Genomic DNA, 22,358 nt, shown 5'->3' on the forward strand with positions numbered 1-22,358 from the left:
TAAATCATTGTTTATTGAGTAAACCACAACTAGCTTCATATGATATATTAACACATAAACCATGGCTTACATACCACAGAGAGTAGTTTCATATATCAAGCTAAACTAGAATCAACCCAATATAATTGAGTCCTAACCTTTGTTGTTTCTCTTATGCAACATGTGTAAATATTTCCTAGAATGTCTCCTTAATGCCCATTATGCTATCTGTTAATCCTAGAATGCAGCTGAGCTCCCCAGTTTGAGATGTTGATTGAGGTTTTGGTTGGCTTGTTTTCCTTAATCCATTTTAGACTGACCTAAGTAATATTTCAACCACACCCACCTGATATTCAAAGATCAGTTTCTTTTTTCCATGTTATAGCAAGAGGTCCATGTTCAGAAAAGCATGGCTACAGTTATCACATCTTTTTTTGCCCCCAGACTCTATTTTTCTTAACTGAGAATATACACAGAGAACATATGCATAATTATTCTTGCAAATTTGAATATGTTGGAAATGATAATAAATCCGTGACTGAGGCACTGTGACTTTGCCAGAATAAATCATGAAGCTGAATGGCAAACTACAAGGATAGTAGTAGAATGTCTTTTGAAAATCTTAGTTGCCTTGATCACCTACCAAGTTGGATGATCACATTCTACTATTGACGATGGAAGTTTTAGTCCAACAACCGGAACCCAAGCTTGGAAATGGCTGAATTAGACTGATAACATCTCTCATCAGTGGGTGAACTCAACATCACTACAAGTCATGGCTTGATGGATTATGGTAAAGTGTGATATGTGATCCCAGCATAAGCTAACCTAGGCTTCCTCAATCTGGTGTCTTTCAGATATGTTGGGATTACAACTCCAAGACTTGCTCCATCTGTTAATTCATTGTATTCCATCTTCTGTAGATCACCCAGAATTTCATCTTAGAGTATTCAGATTCCAGACATATTCCAACTTCTACCCATCTGAATGCATATTTAAGCAAGGAGACATCATGGTAGAGGAGCTGTTCCATAGATCTTCCCTTCCATTGCCTCCCTCGTTACATACCATTTGTGTTAATTTGATCAATTGATTCCCAGTGGGTTGCTAGTAGACCTAGTCTCTCACAGCTTTGGAAAGATTTAAATGGCTTACTCATTCCTCAGATTAAAAAAAATAAATCATTGATGTCAGTGTCAGACAACTTTATCCCTGATAAGACTGAAAGCATTTTTAACCACTTGTTTTCTGTCTTTCTGCTAAAGAGATCCATATGTCTATGCAGATTGCTGGGACAGGTCTTTTCTTTGAGGATTTTTATTTAGTTATTTTTTTCCTGCTTTTTCAGGTGCTTGGAGGGTGGGGTGGGGAAACCAACAAACTGCTGAAGCAGAGGTATTACACCTGCTCTTCCATGTGGCTCTACTCAGCACCTTTTTCAGAAAGACACCTATGATGTTTAACTTCTAACCCTCCATCCCTCAAACTAAGATATTTTCATCAATGTGCAGATAATTAAAAAATAAAGTCCAAACCAAGCAGTTTAAAGTCTCTTTCCACAAAGCAACCAACCTATATTGATGTTCAGTCCTAAAGGATTATGTTGTACACAAAATTACAGGGTATGTTTTTTGTTTTAAATTTGATTACTATCTGTTTTAATTCCAAATTATGAATTTGGGGAGTTGTACACTGCTCAGAGTCAGTTGATTGGAGTTGTCTATAAACCCTGTAAGTAAGTGAATGAATGAATGAATGAATGAATGAATGAATGAATGCATTCCCCCCACTCCAAAAGAACAAAGTATCATCCTTTTTTAAAAATTTTGCCAAGGTCCAAATTGCCAAACCTAACAGTAGAAAACAATAGCTTTATGAACATCCCAACAGTAGCTTTGGAGGTAGCACTGATCATCTCACTGCACAAATAGAAGAGGGCTAACCTGTCACAACACCATGAAGCAGGCAGAGAGCTGGACTAGAATTGGTCTTGGCACATAGGATGTTCGCTTATAACCATTTCAAAGTAGCAGTTCACCACCACCAAAAATAATAATAACCAATAATACATAATAATAACCAGTCTTTGCTTGCAGGCAAATGGTATTTATTGGAATATCTGCAAGAAATACCATTTGCCTGCAAGTAGGAACTGGTGGGGCCACAAAACAGACAAAGTAATATAAATGAAGAAGCTGAAGTGCTCTGGGACTTTAGAATCCAAACAGATAAGCACCTGCCACACAACACTCCAGACTTAACAATTGTTGATAAGACAGACAAAAAAGTCTGGATAGTGGACATTGCAATACCTGGAGACAGCAGAATAGAAGAGAAAGAATTGGAGAAAATCACAAGATACAAAGACCTGCAAATAGAAATAGAACGATTGTGGCAAAAGCAAGCAAAGATAGTACCAATAGTAATAGGTGCCTTGGATACAACCCAAAACATCTGGAGTATTACTTGGAGACCATCAACACTGACAAAATCACCATCAGTCAATTGCAAAAGGCAGCTTTACTTGGAACAGCTTATATCCTGTGATGATATCTTTAATCAAACAACAACATCTGTCTATCCCAGGTCCTTGGGAAGGATTTGATAGGTGGACAAAAATGCCAAATCCAGTCTAAACATTTGGCTGACTGTGTGACCACCACTACCACCACCACTACCAATAATAATATTGCTTTATTCATTAGCCATTAGGCCATATCAGAATAGTTCACCATCTATGCCTTCTTCATTTCTCTACAGTCATCTAGATGATTTAATGACTGAGCAGGCATGTGAATTCAAGTCTGATTTCCTTGATTCAAATATAGTTTCTTGAGACACTGGGTTGATTTTTATGAGGTAGTTGAGGCAAGAAGAACAAATATGTATAGTTTGCTCCATGTAAAGACAATCAGTGAGGTCTTGAGAAGAGATACCTACCCTAATGAGCCATGACCAAGTATGGAGTTTTAAAATAGGTGCAGGCTAGAAGCAAAAGGTTGCACATCCGTGAGGTTTTGCGAATTGGCACTGACTGTAAACTAACAGGGCGATTAATCCATCCCAATAGGACAAGGTCTGCAGTCAAAAGATACTGCCTTTTCTTTTTCAAACAAAGCTGTCTTATTCAGATCAAGTTCTCTTAGCTACCATGGTATGAATGAGATTCAGATCGATGACACTGAATTAAGACCACAGTTTCTACCTCAGGGCAATTTTCAGATTCCTCATGTTTATAGACCAGAAAGGCTGGGAATTTTTTCAAGCCAAAAGATGCAACACTGAATGCTGTCCATTGAAACATTTGTGCCATTAATGTCACCTGTTTTGCTTTCACAGTCACCGAGAAACTTTCTGCTTGGATTAAATTACAGCAGTTTTAAATTTACTGTAATTGAAACGCTCCAGTGAAAATGCACTCACGGGACAGAGAGCCTTTACCAAAAGAGTTTGCTCTTCTCTAAAGATAGGACTATGTATTTGGAACCACACAGGTGTAAGAGAAACAGTGGAGTCACAATCTCTACCTGAAAGGAAGTAGGGAAGATGATCTTGATGGAGATGTGCAGGAAGTGTTACCTAGTCAAAGGGTCTGAAGTATGTTTTAATTCCAGAACAAGGAGATAATATTGAGAAGCATCTCAGGCAGACACCGCCCTGATTCACTGGAGGAGGAGGAGGAGGAGGAGGAGGAGGAACAGCAGACTTGCAAGGTTCTGTTATTATAGCCAGTCTCAATAAAAGTAATTTTAGCCTTCCTGTGGAGTTGATTTCCTGGTTTGGTCCTTCTAGTGGGGCTGACACCACCTGTCCGATCACAGTATTTGAAGTCCAGCTGTCCAGTGTAAGATTTGGGTTCAGGAAACCATCTGCAACCAAACATTTCTAATGAATCAAATCAGATGTAACATTAATTATATAATTAATATATGTATATATAATTAATATATAATTAATTATATTTTTACTGTAAACCGCCCAGAGTCACTTTTTAGTGAGATGGGCGGTGACCAAATTTGAAATATAAATAAAAAACAAAAAATAAATCATTAGTTCCATTACCCAAGGGATGGGGGTGGGAAATGAGTATAAGCCTCACTGGCAGACTCTTTCTTCCTAGAGTTCCCCAGTAAAAGATACTTAATTATTTTTTATAATAACTAATATATTTTTTAAAAAAACAGTAAAAACTAATCAAAACTAATATTAAGAAAGAAAATAAGAAAAAAAAAGGAATTGAAAAAATTAGAAAATAGTAAAAAGCAAAAGTGCAGAAAAGAAAAAAACAAAAAAGAATTGACTTCTGACCCTCCCCGCAACAGCTATAAGTAACAATATACGTCAGACTCTTGCTCTAAATTTAACACATAAGTTCCATTATTTTTATTACCCCATAACGTTTCTAATCATCAGACCCGTATAACATAATTTCATTTTTCTATGTCCTGCAAAAAGTAAAAAAAAAAAAAAAAATCCAATTGACACTAAAATTACACAATGTCTTATCTCAAGTCAAAACCATCAATTTTGCCATCTTAGCCAACTCCATCAACCTCACAAACCATTCTTCCACTATAGATAATGTCTTATCTTCCAACTCTATGCCTTTAAAAACCTTGCTGCCGTTATCATGTATAAAAATAAAATGATAGATAATGTCATATCCTTCCACATTTATGCATATAAAATCCGTACTACTATTGTCCTATATAAGAATATAAATTCCATAAATGTAAGAACAAATATATTTTAACCTTAGTTAACTTTATACCAAAATCCTTAAAATATTGTCATTCAGTCCTGGTCACAAAAACAAATCCCATTAATAACTACCCAAAACCTCAGCATATATGTTAACCATAGTTCAATAAGTTCACTTTGTAAACCTTCTGTTTACTTTTAAAAAGCTTAATTTTAAAACTTTTCATATAATGTCCCACAAGTTCATTCCCCATCATCTCCTTGTCTTCTCCCAGAAACATCTCCAGTACTTTGTCTCTTCCCAGGAACAGCCTCACCGATGCAGTACATTCCTTTTGCAAATCCAAGATAAAAATTTTTTCCAAGTTGCTCTTCTCCATTATTTGTTTGTTCCCATTGAACATTGTGACATCAGTTGATTCCGTTTGTAGATCCATTCTGCCATCTTTTTCCATATCATCCTGTGGGCATCTTAAATCCATGTTTAAATCCACAACTTCTTTATTCATATCACCCTCATAGTCCAACATTTTTTTTTTGAACTCTAATTCCACATTTGATTCAGTCTCCACCTCTTTTTCAAAGTAAATCATCTTATCACCTCTTTCCTCTTTTTTTCAAAGGACTTAAATTTAGCTCCTAGTTCATCAAACACTGACTGGAATAAACTTAAAGGAGTTATTTTATCATCTAATGGCTGCTCCAAAGGACCTCTTTTAGCTATTTCTTCTTTTTTCCTGTTTAGACAAGTAAAATGTATAGCAGGATATAATTACAGTAATTACAAGCAAAAGTAAACTGCAGTTCTGCCCTCTAGTGTCTTTCAAGCTGGAATTGCAGGCCCAAGCGCTCGCCTCAAAGGGAGCACACAGGAATCAAGTTACAGTCTACTTCTGTTTTAAAAGCCCCACCAGTCAGCAGGCAGAACTGAACAAAACAAGAAACTTTCCCATAGAAAAGGCAAACCTCATTGCTGCAAATGGAGTTTCATAGAAAAATAAACTTTTAACAAATCAATCTCCCTTTTTCACTGTAAGTAAATTTTAACTCCCTTTTAAATTCCACTTTTCCTCCAACTTTTTGTGAATTAATCAGCTTGATTTAAAGTTCTGTTTCTTCATTTAAAAATATAGTCCCAGAAATAAGGATAAGCCCCAAGAGATTTACTTATCTGTTGTGAAGGAAGGTCTCTCTTAAGCTGAAAAATAGTTATAATCCAGATGTTAGGGTTAGGCTGCACTGCAGCGTCGAATGAAGAGGGACCCCTGCCTCCCAGCCACTCAACTTGAAAGCTGTTCTCAGAAGCTTCTGTCTCTGCAATTAGCTTTTGAGGAATGGCTGGGTCAATTTCCTCACTTCCTCCTTAATCCGGAGCACATTGTGGTGTCATCTCCCTTCTCACAGAGTGATGTTTAAGCCACCATGTTCCCACCGGAAGCCAAAAGATACTTAATCTTGACTGTCACCAATCAAGATGAATCTGCTGATGCTGCTTAGTCTATTCAGCTGTGGAGTTCTGCATCTTTCTACACAGACCTTTCCCGTGAGCCAGGCCCTAGAAAGGCAAGTGCTTGAATATTTTACCAAATGTCCAGAACTAAGCAATTTAACATACTTTATGCCTATCCTGAATAGAATGCACAGCTGGGTAACCATGTAGTTTTCTATGTGGGGAAAGTTTCATAGCAAATTCTCTTTTTAAGCCAAAACTGTAAAATGGAATGGAGGCCTGCATAAAGCAGAAAATGTGTTTTGTTTTGACAGTAAAACAAAACATTGCATCCTGAGAGTTCCAGCACAGTGATTCATATTGCTCGTGGTTTGGCAGAAAAAAAATGTGAACCAATGTGCGTGTTCTGAGTTTCATCAAAACAAAGCTTGAATCAGGATTTGAGTGTTTCACCCCGGGGGACTCATGTGCAAATCCAGACAGCCACTAATGGCAGGAAACAGATACAGAAAGCTCTACTGGTTGCTATCATCGAGTGCAGTGCTTCTCAACCTTGGCAACTTTAAGATGGGTGGACTTCAGCTCCCAGAATTCCCCAGCCAGCCATTCTGGGAGTTCAAGTCCACCCATCTTAAAGTTGCCAAGGTTGAGAAACATTGATCTAGGGCTTATCCAGAGTTTTACAGCCCATGCTTTCTAGCTGTGGCCTTCTTTGAACTCAGAGAACACTATCATTTGCCCTGTGTGTATGCTAACTGAAAGGAACATAGCTGACTAGTAGGATGTCCAGGTTTTTGATCCTTTTCTGAAGAGAGAGAAAAATCCTTTCCAATCAGTTACATCCTCTAGGCATTAGGACATCCTGGCAGAAAGTATTCAATTCTAGTTGTGAGAGATGGATAAAATATCTGTTATTATTGACAAAGAAATAGTAACTTGAGCATGCTAAAAGTGCAGCTGCAATATTAGGTACCTAGCTGCCAAACGCTCTATCTCAAACTAGGAGATCAGGAGACATTGCCATGGTAATCAAGCGGCCCCAAGAGCCACAGGAAATGAGGAGGGGGAGATATCTCTGGGATGAGTTGAGGTGAGAAAACCAGTCTGGAGCAGTTTGACCTGTCTAAAGTGACACTTAACAGAGATCTTTTAGGAATGAGTGAACTCTTGCCGTCCCAACCTTCATTACCATAACAAAAACCACACTCCGCATAGCTAATCACCTATTTACCATGAAGATGTAATGTATGTAGTATGTAGGGGTCTGTAGAAAGGGGGGTAACAAGAAGTAGGCGGGCGGCTAAAGATTGTAACCTCAGAGTATCCCTCAGCCAATGGGGAAATGGGGAGAAATGAACGTAAAACGTGCTGAAATCTGTAAGAAGTGTGGCTTCTTATTTGCAACGAAGCCCACCAGCCTTTGCAAACACTTCCAATAAAACTTTACTTCTGATTAACCCAGAGAGATTTGTGCTGCTTGTTTCACACATAGTCAGTCTATTAACTTGCTTTTAAAAATGTTTCAGAATAAACCTCTTGCCTATGCCCCACCTTACCCTGCAAATGGTAAGGAACATGGATTTTTCCTTCACTCCAGGATTTTAAAGGTTCATCTGCAGTGCAGATTTACTGTGCGGTGGGGGAGGAATGGGAGAGAGAGCAAGAAAGATGCCGCCTGGGAGTGAGGCCCACCCAGGGAGCAAATTCAAGTCAATCCTTGCCTGCCTGGATGCCAGCATTTACATCTTAAATGTAAAGTACATTGGTTTAATAGATCAAAAGAGTAATCATGAGTCATGCTTGCATCCTTGCTCAGCAAACAACCCTTCTTTTTGCACTTTCAGAGCCAAAGGGAGAGACTGAAGAAATGCAGCAAACAGATCTCAAACCAATACTTTCAAACATACCTTTGCACCAAAACATACCATAGATTGCATCAGCAGAATCCAAGACTGCACATATCCCTAAGGTTAGCAAGCCAACTAGTAAGCCTTTGGGGTGTTTAAAAATGCCCTCCAAAGTCTCCACGGAGAAAGAGGCATAAGCAAATGCAATGCTCAGAATACAAAGATGAACAAACACCACTAAAAAAGCAGAAGCCAACCAACCAGCGCCCCATTTGTTCTTCAAATGCACTCAAAGTCAAAAACTCTAAAAGCACAAAACCCATCAAAACCATCAGCGTAGCATTTGGGGGAAGAAGATAACTACATTGATGATAGCTTGCTAGAGTGAGGTGTTCGTGTGTACTTTGTCCTACTGATTATGGAGCTTTCAGAGCGCCTATGAAGATGACAACATGCTCACTGCATACTGAAAGGCATTCTAGATCTTAATATAAGTGGGATCCAAGAACTTTACAGAATGCATTTGCACACGTTTAGCAGGCCAGGTAGACCAACATTATGCTACCTTTTGGCATTCACATCTCATCCGACATTTGTCTATGCACTGAAGCACATATACAAACGGATGCCTGATATTACCTGCCACATTCTACTTGCTTTTCTTTTGAGGGCCACACATGTTGACACCCCACAGGAGTCTATGAAAGAACACTAGTGGTTTACTTTCCTGGCACTCAGCCACTGGCCTGATGAGTGGGAAAGAAGAGACCTCTTTTTCTTTTCTTGGCTGTGTGCTAGAACATCTTTGTGCTATATGCAAGTATGTTTGCCTCAGCACTCGAGCACCTAGTTTGAATCAACTGGGCCAGAGACTGAGAGCCAGCAACATCCTCATTGGCCATGCATGAAGGTAGGCAGGCCATGGCAATGGGTCTGAGGGAGGAAAGGCAGCCATGGTAGAGATGATGGGTTAATTCCATTGAAACTCAGATGGTGCAGGGATTAGATTCCACATGGAGTCTCATTCAGTGTAAACTTCCATCTCTGAAGTACTGAAAGGGACAGTCAGGTAAGCTGTGTGTATAGCATATATTTATATTTATTTATTTATCAAATTTATATGCTGCCCATCTCACTATATAACTGACTCATCATCCCACATGCACCTCTCAAGTAACATAAGCCAGGGACATAATCCAGTATAACCTGCTCCAATAGGAGTGATTTGCTCAAGGTGTGTCGTAGCTAACTTGGGACAGCACTCATCTCTCACCACTAGCCATATCTGGAAAGTGATATCAGCACCTAACTCTCAGTCCCCCTCTAGTAGCAGCTCAGTGACATCCTGCAAAAGGAGATTTATTTTAAGGGAGACAAGTTGCTCTACCAAGTCAGCATTCAAGCACAAGCAGTGGGGAACACCACATCCCATGCCCTGAATAATACCCTCTGGATTGTGACACTGATTGGGGAACAGCAGAGGTTCTACCAGGTAAACGTTGCTGGCTCTGGCCAGACTTTGGTGTTGGTAGCCCAAAACTGGAATGGATCCACCTTCCTCTGACCTGCTCTGGCCAACAGATAGCACTTCTCTTCATCTGGTAAGGTCCCAACCATGTAGCCCCAAACTGAAGTGGGCATGCTTGCATCTGCCAAGGGCTTTGGCTGCTGCTGCTACTGCTGAAGCCTCTACTGGATGGTCCAGTCCCTTCTTGGCTGTGGCCTGTTCTCTCCTATGCCTGGTCTATTTCTGCAATTAGGAGATCTTGACATCAATCACCTTTGGGTGACACAGGCTGACAAACACAAATGCTTCCTTAGAATCCAAAAGCTTCAGTCTCTGCGCAACTCCAGAATGAAGTGAAAATGCCAAAGTTCTCCTGGCTTCAGAGCCCAGGTTCTCCTGGAGTTTACCCAAGGGCTTTTCTAAGTACCAAGGCCAGAACCCTGATCAATGGCCTGTGACTACACTTAAAGAAGTGTATTGCAAAGAATGACTCAAGTGCAAACACTGCCTCTGCCATGACTCTACACTCTCAGAGATCCAGGAGATAGATACCCTATTGAATGCCTTGCAATTGAGTCTGGGATGGTTGCATTAGAGCAGGAATTCTGTAACAATCGATTGCAATCCTGTGAAGGGTCACAGGCAATGTTTTTTCTTGCTGCACCTATTTGGGGAGCAAACCCTGGAATAAGAGCTGAATTGCTGGGCGAAGGAAGGGATTATGTTCCCCCTCCACAAGTGAGCCCTTAGAGGGGCAAAAAAAGCACAAGCTTAGAGCAGCAAGGAAAGGAAAGGTCTGGTTTCCCACTTGACTGTCAGCTGCCACGGGGATGCGGCCAGTGATGGGGAGATCCAGAGCCTCAGCCTCCTTCCGCAGTAGCTAGGCCAGTTTCAGGATCAACCATGCTGCTGCCTTGCTTGCACTAGGCTTTTGGCAAGTGAAAGCAAGTTGCCCTTGGGACGGTTAAGGAAGGGATGTCCTTGCTCTACAGCCAATGCCAGTAAGCCTAAACACGCACACCATGGGCCTGTGCCAGAACTTGCTGTCTGCTCTGCTCCCTATTTTGTATGGACAGACTTCTCCAAGCAAAGCAGGGAACAAAGTCCCAACAAAGTTTTGAGAGGTGGCAAAGTGGTGAGCAAATTTTGACAGCGCAGGTGCACACAAAGCAAGATCACTGTTAAAACTTGCTCAAGCTTGTCCTGAGCAAGCCCACAGCAGGCATGGATGGGCAAATCCTCAGCGAGTTGATAGATGGTTAATTTTGTGGGTCCAGTCATCTGTCAAAACTATGCAAAACACAGCAGCTTGTTTACTCTGTATATATTCAAGGGGGTGCCAGAAAGTAATTTATCACCTTAGGAGGTTGCCATGCTGGAAAGTTTAACCCTGCCTTAGAGGAAGGTAACCAGCTGGTTATCAGTACACAGGTAACCATCACTCCATCAGAAGCCCCGATCCAGGGCAGAGTTCAATAACCCTCCCAGCAATCTTTTTTCTTAACACTCCAACTGCACATCCACTGCACCCTATATTCCCTAAATGCCTGCTGCTTCACTCAAAAGCTCTATCCTAGATCATCTCATATTTTGTTTTGGTGTATAAGGAGATATAAATCAGTTTTTCATGTCTGAAAGTTGTGATGAAAACCAGACAGATTTAGATGGGGATCTCACAAATCATGACTTATAAGCTATAATACTTGGGTTCACACATAGATCTAAAGTAAAACCAAAGCTTAGGACTTTGCATTTAGGACATCCTTAAGCAGTATGTGAAACTTCAGAGTCTGATAACAGAACCCTCACATCACCTTAAACATTCAATAGTTATCTTCCAAATTATTTCAATTTGGCCATTCCAGGAACAATTGTGGTTTTCCAGAAGTAATTATTCTGGAACAGGAAGCGTTCCAGAGCTGTGGTTTCTGCCATGATCCCAGGTGATTAGATTTGATTTAGGTGCCATCAAGTCATTCTCAACTCTTAGCAACCACACTGATTTTCTCCATGACAATATGTCCCCAACCTGGTCTTTCAGGCCTTCCAACAGTGCACTCATTGCCACTGTGCCCGAGTCCATCCACCTTGCTGCTGGACATCCTCTTCTTCTCTTTCTTTCCACCATTCCAGCCTTCTCCAGAGAGCTAGGTCTTTGCAGAATGTGTCCACAGTAGGATAATTTGAGCCTGGTTATTTTTGCCTTGAGAACTCTGGGTTGATTTCTTTGATGATCCATTTGTTTAGGGTATAGTGGGTTTAAGATGCTTCTCCTTAGGTGGTTCATTCATAACATTTATTAAGTTTGAAGGGAGCCCCATGAAATGAGCCATCCCCCACTCTGTTTACGCAGTGGATCTTTCAAACTCCTCCATTTCAGTACTTTCAATGTCAGAGCAACCAATTATGTCATGTAAAGAGCTATTCAATCAATTAGAGGGGATTTGGTTCAGCAGAGGTAGAATCACAACTTGGAATTCCTCCCAAGCATGAAAGACAGGACAATGGTAGACCCATCTCCTGCCTCTGAACTGAAAAATTCAAATTAAAGTATTTCTTTTTAGCCTACACAGCCTCAGTTGTAAACTCACTTTTTAAAAGTTGAACAGCTGAAGAGAACAAAACACAACACTTCTGCTGCAATAGTTTTATTCCTCAAGCTACCACAACTTAAATTTTGTTGAAAGCTGCCACATCCATGGATTGTACATAATCTTCGAATGCAGTGATCTTTTCTTCCAACATATCCGTTCCAACTTTATCATCTTCAACTACACACTGAATTTGAAGCTTTTTTATTCCATAACCAACTGGAACTAGTTTGGCTAGAAAGATAATAGAACAGCTGTTAAAACTGATGATCTGCTCTGTACATTTTTCCCTATAATTGGTGCTCAGTGTGATATGTAGAAGCAAGTATAAAGGAACCTGAATTATAGTTCCCCTCTTGTTTCAATCTCACTGAAATACAGCAGCTAAGAAGTGAATTTAGAAGGAGGAAGAGAAATCAGCCCTCCCCCGTTCATCATTTTACAGAAGGAATCTGGTAGCACCTTCTTTTGTGATGTCTTTTAATCAAATGTGTTAGTCTGAAAAGGTGCCACCAGACTCCTGATTTACAGATTGACACAACTCTTGTCCTACAACATTCATCATTTAAGTGTGAGATGCAGTAGAAAGTTGATCTTTTCCTTATTGAAACTTATCTTTACTGATAGGTTCCAATGAGGAAAATTACCTCATTGTATTGAAGGCTGTCATATGCAGGAGCAGCAAGCAGTAATAAACACAGTTTAAGGTAATGTGCTAATGACATTGATGTTTGCAAGGAGCTTAGAGAAATCTGGTAAATTTAAAAGCCATGTGGGTGTCAGTGGATGTGTACCCTTTGCAGAACAATGGGATGGGGAAAACAATGACTGATGCAAAATAATGCCTTAAAAAGAGTGCTAGCCCATCTACATCTGCCTATCAGGCATAAAGAGAAAGACTTTTACTTAAGAGGTCCAACAGGGTGAAGCAATTCACCTCTATATGTATGTCAGACTCTCAAACACAGAGAGAATGGTTGTAAGGTGAATTACACAGGTCATCAGAATTCAGTGAACTAATCCACAGCCCAGCCAAAATTCCATTCCGGGGCACTCAGTGGAGAAACGTGACTGGCCCCACCTGTTTACCAGTCGGAAGTTCTCAGTGAACAGCCCATTATTCCATGAAATGGAAACAAGAACCTCCACCAACTTCTGGGGACATGATTTAAGAAGCAATTCATCATGTGAAGTATATTCTAAAAATAATAAGCCATTAGTGTTTCCATCACCAGGCAGTTACTTACAGGATCCCCACACCAGACCATCAGCCTGAATGCTTCGGACACACTCCTCCAATTTGGCCATGTCTGTTTCATCGTCCCAGGGTTTTACATCTAATAAAATGGATGACTTGGCAACAAGTGCTGGTTCTAGAGAAACCAAAGAATAACTCAATAAAAGCAGGAGGTTGTTTTATGTAAATTCAGGAACTTATAGCAACTGCATTGTAACAAATTTCCTTACAGTCTAATAACAGCACCCAAACAAAAAATGTTACTGTTTCTATTTTATTAAAAAGCTGATGGTATCCCAGTACTAAATGTTTAAAACTTCTAAACTGTAAGGTAAAATTAAATTCTTTAATCAGCATATGAAAAGAATAGAAGATACGATATTGTTCGTCACGCTGAAATTCTCTTCTCCTGGTTAGGAAACGAGCATTCTGCAAGCGTGACGGCTATTTTCCCACAGTTGGAATACTGCAACTGCTACAGCACAGAACAGTTTCAGGCCAGTACCTGTGGAATCCTGTATTTGCTATAGAGAAGTCAGTATTTCACCATTGACAGAATAACACATGATCTAAGCAGCATGTTGTACTACTTCTATAATCCTGGGAATGCATCTTCAGCTGTATTCAGACATTTGAACTGTTAATGACATATTTTAAATCAAAGTAATAGCTGTAATAAGAAAGATGTCTGTAATACTTATATGCAGTGAGCTTAGCGAGATTGCTGTTAATCTAGGAAATAGGACTGAGTAAATTTAAGGACTGCTGAAAGGCTGATAACTTACTTTTGGCCTTCTTTGATTCATACTGAGCAAGCCGCTCCTCCCTTAATTTTTTTGCTTCTTCACTTTCCTACAGAAAAGAAAAGAAAAGTTAAACAAAACAAGGCAATTGTTTCCTTATCAAGCTCAAACTCAACTGGATCTTTCAGTAGAACAAATCATCATGATTTCAGACGAAAGATGGTGATTTGGTTTTATTCATCATATCACCAATCCAAAGCTTTGAAAAGGAAGATGAGAATGCTCATGAGAACTAATTTTAAAACACTGTATCTATGGACAACTTTAAAATGCATTATAGAGTATAAGGTAAAGCCTCCCTCAGATGGGGCATGATTCCTGGTTACTATGGTTACTATGTGTCCATATCATAACACAACCCATCAATTAAATGGTTAAATAAAAGATTGAATTAACTTGCAAAGCTAAAGCGAGTGTTTTTCATAGTCTGAAATCAACTACTGGAGAAAACCCTTTGCACTAATGAAAGCTTCCAAGCACTCTTCTGAGCATAATCTTATCCAAACTGCAGTGTAGTCAGCTCCTTGTGATATAACAAAAACATGAATAATTGTTGCCAGATATGACCACTTGGAACCAGTTGTTACTAAAAATCAATATTCCTGTTCAAGTGCACTCCTGGTCTCTGCCACTATTTTGAAGTGAAGGAACAGCTCAGGATCTAAGAGGCCTTTCAAAGTGAGCATAACCCTTTTATGGAGATATAACAAACACTACTCTCTCTTCTGGATATAACCCAACTCTAATGACTAGAACCACTACCAAAAGTACCCTCAAAGGCTCGTCAGGTAGCTGCAAAGGATGCTGTAGTCAAATTACAATGAAGGCCACAGAAAGCTCCAAAAGAACTAATAAAGCCACATTCCAATGGACAGCACTTTTCACTCACCAAAGAACTCTCACATCCTTGTTTAAATCCCAAATGAAACTGGTCTAGACAATCAAGTATATCTGAGATACATCTGCAAAGCCATCATCTTGGTCACTTTGGACCAAAATTATATATTTAAGCCTGACATACTCAATTCTACTGGGTCAATGGAAAGCTTCTTTAACGACCATGCTCTTCCCACAATAAAGTATTAATAACAATGGGGCCAGTTTCATTTTCACTGTTAGGAATGATAAAAAGATAGCAATACTAATTTCTCTCCAAAATCTTGTATCCATTTGCAAGATACTGAAGCTGAAAGGAATCTGAACAATCAGACAAACTGACTTGCTTCAGAACTGTAGTCCCAAGTTTCTAACAGATTTGAGGCACACAGTTCACCAGATCAAGGTAGTAAGCCTTCTTTGCTGCCCTCATCTCTACCTCCAAGTGGACTCTATAGTGTGCTCGGTTTGGCTTGTCAGCTTTTTCTCCATTCATTTAAAGAAATAATGTGGCCATTCTGCTTCACTGCCCTTACTCTCAGTGAAGTGAAGGAATGACCTAGTTCTACTGGGGACTCATGCTGCTTAGAAAAATAAGCCTCAGCTATGTGAGACAATTTATACTGGTCATGGCTTCAACTGTAACACTGATAGAGGCTGGAAAATCCCCAACTGAGGAAGCTGTTAGCAGCCATTTGGCTCTTGAGATGAAACATTTTTACTCATACATCATCCCTGCAGAACTTCATGCTGGCAGCCAATCTAAAGCTATCAAGAGGATGATCCTTCTATGCCAATCGATTTACACATAATTGCTCCTCATTTGGATCACCAACCAACTGAACAGAATTCCAAATCAATTGTGTACCTTGCTTCACACATGGAGCAGATATTAACTGGGACTGGGTGTGGTTGTAATGGCAGACAGAAAATGTTAAGCCAAGCAACCTCTGCAGGAACACAGAAATCCCCCAAGCAAGAAGCTAAGTGTTCCAATGGCAATTCTGAGATGCCCCAGCTAGCCCTGTTGGGCAACATTGTAGATAGTGTCTCACACAGACGACATCTTAGCCATATAATCTCAGCTGCATCATACTCTATTACATTATCCAATTAAGTTCATGCTGCTATTTATGTAAGCCCCACAACTAAAAGTTAATAACAATGTTTTGGGTACCTCATCTTCATCAGAACCAAAAAGATCAATGTCATCATCATCTTTGCTATCGCCACCTGTGCCTGTACTGTCTTCAACATCTGCAGGGCCATATTTTCCCAAAGCTTTCTTCACACCAGGTAGACTAGAAGACAGATAGCATTTAATTATTGACTGTACATTCCTAATTCAATGTGGTCTGGAATTAAGCTGTAAAAGTGCAGCCTGCCTTTGCCATCCAATTAACAAACAGCTATCCTTAACCATGTTGAAATTTCAAAGGCAAGACACTAGATGCCAACTTCAAAGGCACCTGATGCCCTGCAGACTTTTTATTACTTCTCACAGGAATAGAGAGACCAGCTCTAGCAAACAGCAGAATAAGGTGGCAACAGAATGTGTAATTTCACAATGTTAACTGTGAAGTCTTGTTCATTTTTGAATACTTCCATATATTTAAAAAACTCCTTTTAAGTAGATAGCTGGCACATCAAAGGAAAGGGCTTTTACATCAATCCTTACAGCACTTATTCATCATATTTCAGTCATTGACCAATAAAAATACATACAATAAAACAGACAACAGTATTACCCCTTTCATCAATAACTATTAGCAACCATTTGTGGGCGAAGCTTACACATTATGTAGCAAAATTTTGCAACTTTTAAGGAAATAGATTTATCTTGATTATTTAGCAAATAGTGCAAATAAAAATTATTTTCTATTAGTAGGGACATTTTTTAATAAGAGGATTTCTCTATCTTCAGTATGAAGTAATATAGTAATGTCTACTACTTAATTCTGCTGTATGTTGAGAATTAGGGTCAATAGACCTGGAGTTTGTTCAATCTGTTTTGAAACTTAAAAAACACTAACCAAAAAATGAATGAGGATATTATAAACCAAGAAGCAAATTTTTTGAGATACTATACTGTATTTGAGACAAGTACTTCAAGTGGCAGATACATAATAGCACTATAATTTTCCAGCACAAGCCTGGTAGATACAAGATGACTGGGAATTACTGTACATGTAGGCCAGTTTACATTCCAGTTCCAAAGAAGGGCAATGCCAAAGAATGCTTAAACTACCACACAATTGCGCTCATTTCACAAGCTAGCAAGGTTATGCTCAAAATCCTACAAGCTAGGCTTCAGCAGTACGTGAACTGAGAACTACTGGATGTACAAGCTGGGTTTCGAAGAGGCAGAGGAACTAGAGATCAAATAATTTTAAAATATTTTAAAATAAATTAATCCAATCTTAATTCCAGCTTGTGATTCTTCCAGCCTGGCATTTCTCATGATGTACTCTGCATATAAGTTAAATAAGCAGGGTGACAGTATACAGCCTTGTCGTATTCCTTTCCCTATTTTGAACCAATCCGGTTGTTCCATGACCGGTTCTAACTGTTGCTTCTTGGCCTGCATACAGATTTCTCAGGAGACAGGTAAGGTGGTCTGGTATCCCCATCTCTTTAAGAATTTGCCATAGTTTGTTGTGATCCACACAATCAAAGGCTTTTGCATAGTCAATAAAGCAGAAGTAGATGTTTTTCTGGAACTCTTGTGCTTTCTCCATGATCCAGCGAATGTTGGCAATTTGATCTCTAGTTCCTCTGCCTCTTCGAAACCCAGCTTGTACATCCGGTAGTTCTCAGTTCATGTACTGCTGAATCCTAGCTTGTAGGATTTTGAGCATAACCTTGTTAGTGTGTGAAATAAGCACAATTGTGTGGTAGTTTAAGCATTCTTTGGCACTGCCCTTCTTTGGAATTGGAACGTAAACTGACCTTTTCCAATCCCATGGCCACTGTTGAGTTTTCCAAATTTGTTGACACATTGAGTGCAGCATTTTAATAACATAATCTTTTAGTATTTTAAATAGTTCAGTTGGAATACTGTCATCTCCATTAGCTTTGTTGTTAGTAATGCTTCCTAAGGCCCACTTGACTTTGCTCTCTAGGATGTCTGGCTCAAGGTCAGTGATCACACCAGTATGGACATCAGGGACATTAAGATCTTTCTTGTATAGTTCTTCTGTGTATTCTTGCAAGCTCTTCTTAATCTCTTCTGCTTCTGTTAGGTCCCTACCTTTTTTGTCCTTTATCATGCCCATCTTTGCACAAAACGTTCCCTTGATATCTCCAATTTTCTTGAAGAGATCTCTAGTCTTCCCCATTCTACTGTTTCCGTCAATTTCTTTGCATTGTTCGTTTAAGAAGGCCTTCTTCTCTCTCCTTGCTATTCTCTGGAAATCTGCATTCAGTTGGTTATATCTTCCCCTTTCACCCTTGCTTTTCGCATTCCTTCTTTCCACAGCTATTTCTAAGCCTCATCAGACAGCCACTTTGCTTTCTTGCATTTCTTCTTCTTTGGGATGGTTTTAGTTGCTGCCTCCTGTACAATGTTACGGACCTCCATCCATAGTTCTTCAGGCACTCTGTCTACCAAATCTAATCCTCTAAATCTATTCATCACCTTCACTGTGTACGCACAAGGAATATGATTTAAGACATACCTGAATGGTCTAGTGGTTTTCCCTACGTTTTTCAATTTAAGCCCAAATTTTGCAATAAGAAGCTTATGATCTGAGCCACAGTCAGCTCCCGGTCTTGTTTTTGCTGTCTGTATAGAGCTTCTCCATCTTTGGCTGCAAAGTACATAATCAATCTGGTTTCGGTATTGACCATCTGGTGATGTCCATGTGTAGAGTCGTCTCTTGTGTTGTTGGAAAAGAGTGTTTGCTATGACCAGCTTGTTCTCTCGACAAAACTCTATTAGCCTTTGCCCTGCTTCATTTTGTACTCCAAGGCCAAACCTGCCTGTTATTCCAATTATTTCTTGACTTCCTACTGTAGCATTCCAATCCCCTATGATGAAAAGGACATCTTTTTTTGGTGTTAGTTGTAGAAGGTGTTGTAGGTCTTCATAGAACCGGTCAACTTCAACTTCTTCGGTATCAGTGGTTGGGGCATAGACTTGGAGTACTGTGATGTTGAATGGTTTGCCTTGGATTCGCACTGAGATCATTCTGTCATTTTTGAGGTTGTACCCTATTACTGCCTTTCTCATTGTCCTATTGACTATGAGGGCTACTCCATTTCTTCTAAGGGTTTCTTGCCCACAGTAGTAGATACAATGGTCATCTGAATTAAATTCACCCATTCCTGTCCATTTTAATTCGCTGATTCCCAAGATGTCAATGTTCAATCTTGTCATCTCATGTTTAACCACATCCAGCTTGCCTTGATTCATAGATCTTACATTCCAGGTTCCTATGCAATATTCTTTACAGCATCTGACCTTCTTTTCACTTCCAGATGCATCCATGACTGAGCATCCTTTTGGCTTTGGCCCGGCCACTTCACTCTTTCTGGAGCGAATTCTTGGAATTGCCCTCTGCTCTTCCCCAGTAGCACACTGGACACCTTCCAACCTGAGGGGCTCATCTTCTGGTGTCATATCTTTTAGCCTTTTGATATTGTCCATGGGGTTTTCTTGGCAAGGATACTGGAGTGGGTTGCCATTTCCTTCTCCAGTGGACCACGTTTTGTCAGAACTGTCCACCATGACCTGTCTGTCTTGGATGGCCCTGCATGGCAAGATTAAATAACAAGTTTTGAAATTGGGAATTTTCTAGGTCTACTGGGATCAGATCTGGATTATGTGGATTACAGGTGCTCCTGATTTTAAAGTGTAAACACCCCATCTCTTGTAGGTTTATAATGCAATTTTCTCAATGGCATTCACCAGAAAAAGTTAATTACAAATTTGAAACTACCCAGTTAGACAAATACTAAACATATTTATTGTATAATTAACTTACTTCTGAAAAAGAAAATTCTTATATTTCTGTGAGCTTTATCTGAAACATAGAATGTAGGCAGAACAGAAACAATAGTATAACTAGCACAAATAAGTCTCACCTTGCTTTTTGTTTATCGTAAGATTTAATGTGGTTGTACCACCGAAGGGCATGGTATAGCTCAGGAGGAGGGGATGAACCAACTGCTTCAAATACAGCAACATCTGCCTGGGATGGAACATATCTACAAGAAAACACAATGTTATCATGAATTTTAATGAGCAAGATTGGTTTAATTTACCACAGTAACTACCGTAATTACTATAAATTAAGTACTAACAGTATTGATTCTACGGCTGCTTTGTGACTTTTACCTTTGGGAAAAGTACAGGGTAGCTGAATTTGTTAGCAACTGACACTAGGTGGCTCTTCGGATGGAGTGCCTGCAACTATCTGATGGGAAGCAGCAAATCCAGCCCACCATGGCTTTGGATAGAGGCAATGAACTAGATTGTGACCTTCAGATCTGGTACTTTAGGGATGAACAGACCATGCCCATTACCCAAAACAGCCACAATATATCTTCATAGTGAAAGGGGAGGGGGATTTCCTTGTTAAAAGCAATAATTTGAAGTTGCAGCTCCATTTAGATCTATCACACCTGTGTGTTAACTTTTTTTTTTAAATTCTAGCACTTAACCCCAAATTAATAAAAACCGTTCCATAGCATTGACAAGTCAGGCTCACAGGCTTAATATGTTTTTTTTTTTTTTAACTCATTCTGTGTTTCTCTAGTTACAATTAAAATACTTTTACCTATGTAGAGTTCATTTCCAACACAAGCTACTTTATAAAAGTGGACCTGGCATCTGTTGTAAGACCTTTTGAGCTGCAAAAGGTTTTGATTTAAATCTCTGCTAGGCAGTCATTCAGCAGACAACTCATTCTCCTAGTCCGTTCTCTTAAGTAAAATACGAACCGCATACCGTTATTGGAAAACAAAAGCAAGATAACGTAGATTAAAACAATGTTGAACGTTCCAGGAACGAGAACGATATGAACATTCGTTATAATGTAATTATGCTCCTTGCTTTCGGTGTTTTTATAAATGGGTGTAAAAGGAAACGCACTCGGCTTTTACTCGTATCCGATCGCATGGTCCTATTAAAGCTCAGAGCCAGGTCTCGCCGCACGACCCTCCCCAACTTTACTCGGGAAACCCGTGTCAACGAAAGGCTATCAGGGCCTATAACGCCGAGAGCAAGCGGATAAAGAAACGTTTTTCTCAAAGATTCCCACAGCGACACACAGAAAGACAAGACGCGCGGAAGCTGCTGCTTGGGCCCCTCACCCCTCGATGTAACTTTTATCTGCCAAGAAGGAGTTCAGGAGCTGCAGCCCCGCGGGAGATTTCAGATCCCCAAATCCCATGATGGCGCCGAAGTGTCAGTTGCAATGGAAGCAGATAAGGCGACCATCCACGCAGCACACCGCCGCCCCAAAGAGAGTGCGTTCTTTCTCTGAGTATCTTATATAGACAAGGATCCTTCCGCACTTCCCAGAATAGATATCCTTCCGCCGCGCACGCCCCTCAACTAACACCTCTCGTTCTTCCTCTCTGCCGCTCCAGAGGAAGTCGCGCGCGTTTTCCGTCCGGTCTTTCCCGGCGGCCGGAGATTACCGAACGTCTCGCGGAAATTGCCGAGGGTGCCGCCATATTTTGCCGAAGAGGGCTTTCGAGGGGAGTTGTGTTTTGAGGTCGAGGAGCCTCCCCGGCCGAGGAGGTAACAACGGAAAGGTGGCGGTCGGTTGGTCGAGCGAGAGGGCAGTCTCCTTAACGAGGGCTTCTTCCCCGCGCCGAGAGGGGGAAAGAGGGAGAAAGCTTTCTGCCTCTCGACGCGGGCTTGCCTGGGACGGGGACGCCCTTGACCGAGGTCGACCACCCCAAGTCGAGCACGGGTTGGGGGAGCTTCTTTTTGCTGCCCCTCCGCTGCCAGTGGAGAATCCCGTCCTTCCTCTCACCTGCAGGAGGCCCCTTCTTTGTTGTTCTCTAAACACAGTGGAGCCCCGCGGCCCCTTTAAAGGCTGCCCGAGGTTTAAGGTAGCATCGGTGTTCTCCGTGCAAACCCGTTTCCTTGGCACGTATGAAGTATTATCGTCAACGTGGGAAAGAGTCCCGCTGGGAGCGCGGAGGAACAGTAGGGCTAGAAGAGCATGAATTATAAAAGGACGGGATGGCCGCGGGGATTGACTCAGAAGAGCTTCCCTGAAGTGTTAATTCAATACGCAATGTGTAGTGCAAGTCCACGGATCACTTCATCTAGATTTTTTTTTAAAAAAACCCCGATACATTCATATTCAACAATCTAGCGTTAAGGCTTCCTTTGAAGTCCCACTCCCCCC

The 22,358-nt window shown here is 40.5% G+C and overlaps 2 protein-coding genes and 2 non-coding genes across 7 annotated transcripts in view; 1 reads left to right on the forward strand and 3 right to left on the reverse strand.

Moving 5' to 3' along the window:
- The window catches only part of NDUFS1 (NADH:ubiquinone oxidoreductase core subunit S1), an 80,637-nt gene that overhangs the window by 22,049 nt on the left and 36,230 nt on the right, over positions 1–22,358 (forward strand). The window contains exon 1 of one of the 3 annotated variants that reach the window (XM_088135616.1): positions 21,586–21,739. The exons of the other annotated variants lie outside the window; for them this stretch is intronic. The gene's annotated coding sequence lies outside the window, so the exon portion shown is untranslated. Of the gene's footprint in view, positions 1–21,585; positions 21,740–22,358 lie in introns of those variants that run through there. 3 annotated transcript variants of the gene reach the window in all.
- Positions 12,117–21,481, reverse strand: EEF1B2 (eukaryotic translation elongation factor 1 beta 2). 2 transcript variants are annotated; one of them, XM_088135619.1, is made up of 7 exons: positions 21,307–21,481; positions 20,077–20,199; positions 18,669–19,742; positions 16,169–16,292; positions 14,098–14,164; positions 13,323–13,448; positions 12,117–12,309 (listed from the first exon to the last, which is right to left on the reverse strand). In XM_088135619.1, exons 1-7 carry the CDS (start codon positions 21,384–21,386, stop codon positions 12,155–12,157), a joined length of 1,749 nt encoding a protein of 582 aa, XP_087991745.1. In that variant the 5' UTR covers positions 21,387–21,481; the 3' UTR covers positions 12,117–12,154. The 2 variants fall into 2 exon arrangements, with proteins under 2 accessions (XP_087991745.1, XP_007436515.1); XM_007436453.3 differs by lacking the exon at positions 18,669–19,742 and having other exon boundaries at positions 21,307–21,476.
- LOC112541641 (small nucleolar RNA SNORA41) lies at positions 13,692–13,825 on the reverse strand. Its single transcript, XR_003085630.1, has one exon. It is a non-coding gene; the product is annotated as a small nucleolar RNA SNORA41 (small nucleolar RNA).
- On the reverse strand, positions 14,232–14,307 carry LOC112541640 (small nucleolar RNA SNORD51). Its single transcript, XR_003085629.1, has one exon. It is a non-coding gene; the product is annotated as a small nucleolar RNA SNORD51 (small nucleolar RNA).

Source organism: Python bivittatus, unplaced genomic scaffold, assembly GCF_059951505.1.
Source record: "Python bivittatus isolate LINGU-HERP-01145 unplaced genomic scaffold, Pbiv_v1 ctg000200_np1212, whole genome shotgun sequence".
Lineage (NCBI taxonomy): Eukaryota > Metazoa > Chordata > Lepidosauria > Squamata > Pythonidae > Python > Python bivittatus.

Excerpts from the sequence above, each read along its gene's own strand:
- EEF1B2 (XM_088135619.1), bottom strand. The coding sequence starts at position 21,386 with ATGGGATTTGGGGATCTGAAATCTCCCGCGGGGCTGCAGCTCCTGAAC. Across the intron at positions 19,743-20,076 it reads TACGATAAACAAAAAGCAAG|GGCCATCCAAGACAGACAGG; the intron begins GTGAGACTTATT and ends CTTGCCATGCAG. Across the intron at positions 12,310-13,322 it reads TGGTCTGGTGTGGGGATCCT|CCAAACTAGTTCCAGTTGGT; the intron begins GTAAGTAACTGC and ends TTATCTTTCTAG.